Raw genomic sequence first — 10,451 nt, forward strand, 5'->3', positions numbered from 1 at the left:
ACTATATAGTGGATGAAATTTACCGCTGAGAATTCGAACAACACTACAAAATGGCGTGCACCCTATATAGTGCACTATGTAGGGCATAGGGAGTGATTTCGGACACTGCACAAACTTGTGCCAGAAACACGGCTGGACAGACCCGACTTCCAGCATTAGCCTCCATGGCGATAGGACAGGACTTATTGTTGGAAATGAAACGTACGGATCAGCTGCTCAACAGAGTGACTGAACTCTTCATGAGGAAAGAAAGGAGGATGGAGGTTGTGTTCAAATAGTCGCATGTTTTAGTGAGTAAAATATGTGTTTTTGTCATTTTATTGGGTTGATGCTGATGCTCCTGCTAGATGTGATGTATGTGGTGCAGTGAAAGGAGACTCGTTGGATTGTTTTAACTGGGTTTCTGGCTTTAGTGATGACATTCATTCTCGCTACATGAGAGACCTGTCTGCGGTGCAACGTCCTGTTATGCTGCCTTTCTGCATCATACTGATGGTTTCTATAGCTGTGGCGTCATAATGACGGTGTTCAGAGGTGGTTTGATTCAGGCAGGACGCCACTGAAGGCCTAGGAGTAAACTGCAAGGCCTGTCACTGGAAAAAGTGATGGCATATTGCAACAGGTCATGTCTCCAAGGCTTCTATGTTCACAATGCAGACACAATTTTCAAGACTGAAGCGAAACTCTAAATATGACGTTCAAAGAAACTGAATCTTAGAAGAAACACAAGTGAAAGCTAATTCACTCAGCTATGAAAGAGGAATTAGAGCTGAGCGAGTTGACTGTATTCGTGGAAAAGTACAACAACAGAAGAGCAAACTGAATTTGCAGAGTACAAACTCCAGGCCCAGAGAGCAAAGTAAGAGATAAGATCACTCCATTAGGAAACACAGAACATTTCACTGCTAACAGAATGACCAGAAATGAAAAATAGGAACTAGTTTTCTGAGAACATAAATTATTTATTTTTTCTCTTTTCCTGTAATTTTCTCGTCATAGTGTCGTTTTTCTTTTATATTTATTCAGCGTTTGTCTGAGAATATACTTTTATTCTAAGTTTTTAAAGCATTAAACATTCCCATGTATCTTTGTGCACCCATTGAGGCTGTATTTTGTGTTACTGACTAATATATTATGATATTTAGGTTATTTTTATACCTACAGTCGTCCTCAAATGTATTCATACCCTCCCATTAAAGAAGGAAAAAAACAGCTGCCACTGAAATAAGCTGAAATTGACAAAAGTAATAATAATAAATAAAAACGTAATGAAAATCATGACATTGCTTTTAAATTGTGGTTCAACAGAAATTTTAAAAAAGAAGAAAAAAAAACCCCACAAGTTAACAAGCATGATGCGACCTGGAAACTAATGAACAACCCTTTGAGCCAATTACTGCAGTCAAGTGTTTTCTGTGACTCTCAATCAGACGTCTGCATCTGTTGACGGGTATTTTGGCCCACTGCTCATCAGAAAAGTGCTCTCATTTAATCCAGGGCAGTTTTTTTTTTTTTTTTTTATTATTCTTTTCAACCACAATTCAAAAGCAATGCTTATTTCACAAAATTATAATTTAGCAAATTTTTATTTATTACTACTTTTTTCAGTTTCTAGTTATTTGAGTGACTGTTGTGAATTTTGCCTTTTCTTTAATGGAAGGGGATGAATACATTTGAGGATTATTGTATAGTACATTGTATATATTTCTATATTATATTTTGGGCAGTTTTGCGTCTTTGAGGTGTGAGGTTTATGCCACAATCACAAGGTGAGTCTGATCCTTTTGCCGCTCTTATCTATCAGCCAAGATGTGTCTAGCTTCCTCTTTCGCCTTCCTGTCAGTTTATCATTTATACACTTTACAGCCACACATAGGTTTTTTCCCACATTGACCTCAACATGTCTAAAAAGGTTTCCCTTTCAATGTCGTGGCTGATGAATAAGGTGCATTTAAGCTGCTGCTGCTACAACTTATTCATACATGCAGATATTTTTGAACTCAAAACTCAGCTGTTACGGCATTAAAATGCCCTTAATGTGTCATTATTTACTTTCAAAATCGATGCTGTTACATGAAATTCAGATGAAGCAATCTCTTCGGTGAAAGAGGAAATTCAGTGTGTACCTTGTGTTGTCGTATTGAATAGCTGGCGGTGATAACAACAAGTTAGCAACATACTTCCAAGTAAGTTATGACAAAGTTTAATGGCGATTTCTCATGTATTTCTATGATCACACAAACAAGGACATGAATGAGAGAAACAGCAACTACAAGCACAAGTGCATAAAGTATTTGGTTACTTCTGAATGTCAACCAGCAAATTAAATATATGTGAATTATAGTAGGGAAGAAAAATAAAAATGTTTTTGTGGTATATATACAAAAAAAAAATAGCATATGTTTGGTTAGACGACACATGGATGGACTGTTTTCTCGCACGTTTTACACGTTGGCGTATACGGCATCATCCTCGTCAGCCTGTAGAAGAAAAAAAATAACTCAGTCTCTTATTTTATGCATGTATATAAGGAATGAATGAATGAATGAATGAAACCTTACATACCTCCATGTTGCCATATATGTGATCGTTGGCGTAAATGCCACCGCAGTCAACATCATCATAGCACTCTTTCCTGAGGGGAAAAATGCAGAAAGAAAGATGTTTTTTTTTAGACACACAAGATTATGTGACATTAGTTTTTCATGTTGTTGTTTTAAATAAGGATTAAAGTTTTATTTACTCTGGACTGGGGCGAACTCTTGCTTTTGTTGTGGAGTACTGAGGGAGATCCACGGCTTTCTCTGTCTTTGTGGTGCTCATGCTGGATACTGTTGCGTCCACAGCTCTCCCCCTACTGGCAGGAAAATGGGTTTTAATTTATGAGAAAGGCCGTTTTCACAACCACTGAAGCCCTCTGATGCAAAGCTGAACATGACTATGCAAGCTGACACTATGCTCCAGTGTTAATCAAAGTCATGTCGATGGACTGTTAAAACATATAAATTTTTTTCTAAATTTGCAAACTCCCCCATGTTTTCCCACCTCTTTGGAATTGGATTCACCTTTGTACGAAAAAGGAGCAACGTCCTCCCTAGAACCGGTGTTTGTCTATTCAGGACTGCTGCAGAAACAACACGGTGGAGCAACACGAGCCCAACTTAGTCCTCACAAACTCTACCTACATCACAGCTGTAGTGCTTAAGCGTGTGAGTTCATGAGGACTCAAAAACACACGATCATGAAAACACATGTTGCTAGAAAGCACAAAACAAAACGTGAATCTGGATTCAGGTTCTAGTCTCAGTTTGATCAGCTGATCACTCCCTGTACACATATTTTAGCAAACCACCAAAGGTCAGTAAAGCCTTGAATGTCTGTAAATCCTATCTTTGTTTAAAAATGCAAACAGCTCTATAAGCGTGTAATCAATAACCACAGCTGTGTGCGGCCCCGTTTGTGCCGCTCACAGATAAACTTGCTGTTGGATTTCTTCTCTTGCTTAGTTTGCGTGCATTTTGTTGGAGAGCAGGACGACTAAGTGTCACCAGATTTGCTATGAACTATGGACAGTTCCCTCAGGAGAGTCACAGGATGGGTGCACAAGAGCTTTCAAAAGTTCACATGAGAGCCCCGGTGGAACTGGTTACTTGAGAATGGAGACGCCTTAAAGTCCATGAGAGTTTGGAAATTGGAATATATGGTGTTTATCTGCAGGAACACATGACAAACCAGCTTCATGCAAATCATCACATTAAAGACATGATTGGATTAAGATTAGGATTTAGAGAGTTTATCCGATGCGAACAAAACCAAAATAATTCATAGTCATAGGCGATGATACAAAGTGGAATTGTTAATACTATATTCTATTTCTGCAAAAAGCTGGATATGCAAGTGTCCATAAATTTAATCATCTCCTTAAATCCACACAAGTCTGCATGGACCTCCACCACCAACACATGGCTACAATACCGTGTTCAGCAGCAGCGTGCATGCATTGAATTTGTAGACCGTGCACGTTTGGACCAGAAAAGTTGTCCTATAATGGAGCCTAAATGCATCTAAGTTCAGGTTTGAATGATTGGAATGCTATAGTTTATGTTTATGGTAAAACAACTGATAATTTACATTGATTTAAGAGGAACTGAAAGAAATATTTACAATTTGTACAGCTGGATGCATATCTATAAGATCTGTTTTACGGTCATTTTATTTCTTACACAAAATGTTAAAATGTTGGTCTTCTGTTTTTCTCTTATTGTGAAAATCCTTCCGGACATCCTACATACTCGCCCTTTTAAATACACATCTTTATTCCTGGTGTTGGTTTAGTGTTATGCCTTAAAGTGTGCTGATTTTAAATGCTATTTAAAAACCAATTTCCGTATTCTGTTTACTGTCATTGGAAGTAAGTATTTTTTTTAAAGTAACGTACCATTTTTTAACAACTCCCACTGCTATTAAAAGTAGCATCAAAATCAGTCCTGCTCCAATGGCGATGAAAACATACTGCATCTTACCTGCCAAAAAAAGAGAAATAACAGAGTGTTGTTTTCTCAAGTCCAATCTATTCTGAATTTTTGAAATTATATATATTTTTTCCTACCGTCCACAGATAAGGAGAGCGTGACGTTGGCGTTGCCCACCGTGTTGTTCGCCACGCAGCTCAAAAACTTCCAAGACCCGACGTCCGCCTGCAGAGTCCCGATGGTAAGCAAGCCATGTTTCTCTACTTTGGTGCTTTGCAGAACTCTGTCGGGGAGCACAAAATGGACCGTGCTGGGAGGCTTGGACTCCGCCATGCACACGCACTTCACCACACTCCCCTCTGAGGAGCACGAAGAGGCAGCTTTGATCTCGGGGGCATCTGTACGGACAAGAGATGTAGTCAGGAGACAGAACGTAGCCACGATTCTAAGAAGATCTCCTTTACTGCTACTGGACCGTTTGCTTACACAACACATCGAGCTTCACCGGGCTTGATTTGCGTTCTCCTTCTGCATTGGTGGCAGTGCAGAACAGGTCTCCTCCTGGGTGTCTGGAGACATTTTTCACCACGTAGATGTTTCCTTTATGCAGCTGAGCGCCTGTCCCGTTTAGCCACACGTAGCTGGCAGGAGGATGAGCATCACTGGAGCATTTCAGGTGCACCGTTTCTCCTTCCTTAATATCCGACTTGTACTCGACCTTCACGTTCACCGGTGTGACTGCAGAGAAACATTTACTTTTAGTGCTACTTCATTTTATAACAACACTCTGGAGACCGTGCATGAGGTGTGTCAGCAAGTTCCAGGACAGCGTTTGCTTCGTTCAGAAGAGGCCAGAGTTGTGGCAGGACGAGTTGTGGCAGGACGAGTCGTGGCTGCTTCACCATGACAACGCCCTGAGCATCCCACAGTTTCTGGCTGAGAAGAACATCCCCAGCTGGAGCAACGTCCCGACTCACCCCACCTGGCTCAAGGGGGTCATCAAGGGGACCCGTTTTGAAGACGTGGACGACATCAAGATGGCTGTGACGACGGAGGATCCCGAAAGAATCCTTCCAGGAGTGCATGGCGGCAGAGACGGCTGGGAAAGTGTGTTAGACTCCAGGGGGATTACTTGTAGTTTGGATTTGAAATATATCTTTTGTGACACCAGTCCTGGAACTTTTCTGACACACCTCATATGTACAAAATATCATGACAACCCAGTAGTTGTGAAGTTCTGGTCACTGGGGCACTAACAGACCACTATTGCCCTCCACAGAGAAAGAAAAGAAAGAAAGAAATGACAGGAAAGGCAAAATAAATGACATGAAGAAGGTTTAAGATACAAACATGCAAATCATATCTGCCGTCCTTCACGCCACAAGCCCATGTAGTACAAATACAACACAATATAACGGTGTGTTTCCAGTGGCGATGAGTAGCGCGATGACTGTGAATCCCATGACAGTGACTGAAACAAGTTCAAGAAGCAGCGTTTTTAAATATACATTTGTAGGTAAAGAAGCTTCCACACTGGGAAAAATCCACCATGTAACATCATCATAGTACTCTTAAAAAGAAAAGAGGAACAATAATAAAACACAATCCTATTCCGGCTCCAGAGAAATACTGTAGAATAACAAAAATAACAAGAACACAGTAGTTTTACACTGTTCAAATGCACTTTCTAGCCATTTAATGTTTAATGAAAGATAGTTGCACATGTACGGTTGTCATGACGCTTGTAATTACACATTATATGGTTCATTTAACGAGCACATTAGGTAGAATGGCAGAACCGCCACGTTTTTTTCTGTTCATTGTCACTGTGAAGATGTAGAAAAATGAACAATTTTCTTTAAAAACAGAAATTATAGTTCGTCACAGGTGCAGGTTTCTTAATGCCGTTTTACATTAGATGTTAATATACAGTATATTTTGCAATTTTATTAATATTTTCTCTACTTTCAAAATACAAAAAATCAAGTGTAAAATCATTTGAAAAAACTTTTGTTTTTTTTGCAACACAAAATGTTGCCTCATTTTTTCCTTTTGGCCTCCGTGTGGATAGTTTTTCACATTTACTCCTCAGTCTCTTTGTGCTTCTTTGCTCCAATTCTTTAAGAGTTTTCCCTCATCTGTGATTTGATTTATGTGTTGACATCAGAAGCCTTGAAAAGTAATAGTTTTATTACTTACAGTATTTGAAGCATCTGCTTTTGTGTTCACTTACATTTCACTTCAAGGGTCTCGGAGGCGTACTGACGCTGCCCTCCTCTGTACGTTACGTTGCACCGTAAAGGCTTGTTGTGGTCGGCGTGGGTCGGCTGAAAGGTCAGAGTGGATGTCGCTTCCCACTGGCCTTCGTTTAGCCGCTGGGAGTTGAAATGCTGCTCTCCGTTGCGATTCCAGTTGAAAACAGGAGGAAAGGTGGGGCAGGAGTGAGACACGGAGCAGAAGGCCGACACCGTCTGACCCTCCTTCACCTTCTTCTTCACAGTGAATTTGATGGGATCTAGTTGACCTGCGTTCAGAAGGCGGATCAAGACCGACAATTAGGATTAAAGGTCCACTGGAGGAGCTTGCTGTGCTGCTGAATGTAGAAAGATTTGAGCTCTGGCCTCACTTGATTTAATTCTAAATATCTTTACTTCATCCATCCATCCATCCATCATCTATACACCGCTTAATCCTCACTAGGGTCATGGGGGGCTGGAGTCTATCCCAGCTGACTCAGGGTGAAGGCAGGGGACACCCTGGACAGGTAACCAGTCTATCACAGGGCTACACTTAGAGACAGACAACCAAGCACACTCACATTCACACCTACGGACAATTTAGAATCACCAGTTAACCTCAACATGTTTCTGGACTGTGTGGGAGGAAGCTGGAGAACCCGGAGAGAACCCACACTGCACGGGGAGAACTCCACGCAGAAAGATCCTCACTGGTGCGAGGCAACAGTGCTGACCACTGCTCCACCTTGCAGCCCATATCTAATCTAATCTATCTCATAAGTTGGGAAAATAGTTTTAAATCTGCTAACGCTGAGTCTGCTGAAGCCACATAAGGTTACATTATAGACGAAAGAGAGCTAAAGGTCTAAAAAGACAGATATTTCCTCTTTTATTCAACTGGTTGCCTCCAAATAAAAATTAAAAATATAACAGAGCCAGAATGGGAACTTGGTGTTGTTTGACAGCGTAGCTTTATGTTTCCACAAAGACAGTTCCCCAAAATGTTCTCTAATTAAACAGCCCACATCCTGCTCACGCAAATTCAAAGATTTTTTGTGCGATTTCTAGCTTTGGGTTAAATAAACGAGATGTCATGAACTGATGTGACGAACAGAAACATCTGTGTAAAGACAAAAACAAAGTTATTTAAAGATAGAGCAGGGCAGTGTGTTATAATAGCAAAGTAGGGAAGCAAGGGGGCAGATTCAGTTCTTGAAAGTGGACCAGCTGAAACCTCAATAATGAACATGTCCAACCCAGATAGTTTCTGTAGACAATGTGGCTTCTGAGGTTGTAGTTTCACAACCTGAATTTCCCAGAACATCTGAAATAAGCCTTTACAAACAAACAATTTTGGATTATATGTGTAATAAAATGCTGTTAAATATAATGGCCTTTTGCTTGAAATTCAAATTTTACACAAATGCATTCTGAAGTGAAGTAAGAAAAGAAACCAAACTATTCTTGTCCTACTGCAGCCTGACCCTCACCTGACCTGTGATCAGTACGACTGCCTGGTGTCAGGGTTTATCAACTCTAAATACAAATGCAAAATGTTTAACCTCAAACATATTGGAATTAAAAAGGAAACTGTGCACAGTAAAATGAAATAATAATAACAATAAAAACTATTCAAAAAAAAAACTAATTTACTGTTTTGTCAAATTACAGAAATAATTGTCAGAAAATTACTTTATTTTCATTGTATTTAATTTACCAATAGATATTAGCATTTTCTAAATATTTGCCGTCATTTAAAAGAAAAATAATGTATATTGAGGGTTTTCTTGTTTTGTTGAATTACAGCAAAAATCTTGTAAAAATTAAAAAAGAAAAAAGTTGTTTTCAGTGTATTTTTCCCGATGCTGTTGCTGCCTGATCTTCACAAGTGATTGACTGAATTGTGTCTTACATTGCACTGCAGCAGTATTTTAAATCATTTCAAGTTGTTTGTGTTACTTACTGATCATTGAAATGGAGACTTTATTGTTTCTGTAGGAATAGCTGTCGTAGTCGGTAATTTCAATCCTGAAATGAAAAGGCCCACTGTTGCTTTGCTGAAGCGGATCAATCTGCAGGGAACAGTTCTTGTGTCGGGGGTCTCCCAGCAGCGTCACCCGACTCCGATACTGTTCCAGCATTTTGGTCTGATCCGGGTGATAGATGAGGTGGTTGGTGTCGTCCATCCATGCCCCGGTGAACGCAGTGACCTCTCTGGGTGGATCTGGGTAATTAAATGAGCAGGGGATCACCACGCACGAGCCAGGGAGACCTTTGACCGAGGAGGGCACCTTCACCGTCCAAGACGAGGCTTCGGTTTGAATAACTGGAATAAATTGCACAAGAAAATGTGACATAATGACACCTAGACACAGAACAAACAGAGGACACGAAGCAGCTACCAGTGTGAAACAAAACACAAAATCATCTCAAAGCTGCATACTTTCCAGCACAAATAAAGACGTAAAGCAAACAGCTGAAAACTCATTTAAGTGAATGCACCATACCATTGACACAAAGGCACCCGAAAACCAAAGGCCACTTTAACACATCCATGTCGTCCTCTCAGGGTGAGACCTGCGAATAAAGTGACAAATATACTTGTGCGGGGCTCTTGTTGTTTCCTTGTGGTGAGAGATGACTTGTCTAGTTTCCATTCCACTTTTAATGCACTTCACATCCACTGTTTTAGACACACAATGTTGTCTCATCAGCTGTTTTAAAGGGGAAGTCTCTCATCTGGGGCATGATTTATTATTGTTCATTTTAATTTTTAATCATATCATAAAGTGTCTAATCAGTTCTTTTTTAGATTAACACCTTGGCTGTGAGAAGCAGAGTGTGCACCCCGGTTCTCTCACTTCCTTCTTTACACAGGAATTTGAATTATTTCAGTAATTGTGACTTCTCCCCCATGTTATTTTTGTATTTCATATAAACCACTTAACGAAACTAAGGGTCAGTCAACAACAAATGTGAAATCCATTTTCATATAAAGCTTCATAAACTGTACATTTGCAGTCAGTGTGTTACTGAACAAAAAGTCTCAAAGTTAACAGTAATATGATTTATTTGACAAAGCTTATCTCTTCCGGTTAACAACTTTGAACTTTTATTGTAAAACGGTCAATCAGTAGTGCCCCAGTTGACAGTGATGCTTATTATGAAATGTTTTTGTTGTTGTTGTTGTTATTTTACCGATAAAGTTTGAGTCAATTCTATTTCATTACTTTTAAAAACAGTGTCACATCGAAGATCTTTGTCCAGCCCTGTTGATGCCAGATACCAAAAAATAAAAAATAAAATAAAATACAGTAAAAAAACATAAAATAGAAATAAAATAACCTCTGTTTTGTTTTGTTTTCTAGCTTTATTTCAAATGAGGTCATACATGCTGTTTTGACTTATTAAAGTTTGAAGAATGATAATTACACGTGTAAAAACAAATTAAAAATGACCTGTAATGTCTATTATATGTAATAATAGATTCTATACATAACAATAAAACTGTATTTTGACTGATTGCCAGCGCTTATAGACGACAATAGTCGACATTTTTGTCCTAAAAGCTGTGCAACCCACGTAAAAGTACATAATCAATACTTTTTAGCTGCTAATAGTTACTAATTGTCTTTAATATTAATAGTATTTTTAAAGTATCGACTTTCACAGTTTCATCTATGAAACAAAAAGGACATACTTGTGAAAATACAGGACATTTGCAAATGTATTGTAACAGTCA

The 10,451-nt window shown here is 39.3% G+C and overlaps 1 protein-coding gene across 1 annotated transcript; it reads right to left on the bottom strand.

Moving 5' to 3' along the window:
* Positions 1-2,187: 2,187 nt before the first annotated feature.
* Positions 2,188-9,368, bottom strand: LOC103359605 (sialic acid-binding Ig-like lectin 14). The gene is made up of 9 exons (XM_008285015.1): positions 9,217-9,368; positions 8,673-9,035; positions 6,706-6,996; positions 4,959-5,210; positions 4,610-4,870; positions 4,439-4,523; positions 2,744-2,857; positions 2,566-2,635; positions 2,188-2,480 (listed from the first exon to the last, which is right to left on the bottom strand). Exons 1-9 carry the CDS (start codon positions 9,263-9,265, stop codon positions 2,445-2,447), a joined length of 1,521 nt encoding a protein of 506 aa, XP_008283237.1. The 5' UTR covers positions 9,266-9,368; the 3' UTR covers positions 2,188-2,444.
* Between the last annotated feature and the right edge of the window lie 1,083 nt (positions 9,369-10,451).

This window comes from Stegastes partitus, unplaced genomic scaffold, assembly GCF_000690725.1.
Source record: "Stegastes partitus isolate 25-593 unplaced genomic scaffold, Stegastes_partitus-1.0.2 Scaffold383, whole genome shotgun sequence".
NCBI classification, from domain to species: domain Eukaryota; kingdom Metazoa; phylum Chordata; class Actinopteri; family Pomacentridae; genus Stegastes; species Stegastes partitus.

Excerpts from the sequence above, each read along its gene's own strand:
- LOC103359605 (XM_008285015.1), bottom strand. The coding sequence starts at position 9,265 with ATGGATGTGTTAAAGTGGCCTTTGGTTTTCGGGTGCCTTTGTGTCAAT. Across the intron at positions 5,211-6,705 it reads CGAGACCCTTGAAGTGAAAT|TCACACCGGTGAACGTGAAG; the intron begins GTAAGTGAACAC and ends GTTTCTCTGCAG. Across the intron at positions 2,858-4,438 it reads GTGGGAGTTGTTAAAAAATG|TAGGGGGAGAGCTGTGGACG; the intron begins GTACGTTACTTT and ends TTTTCCTGCCAG.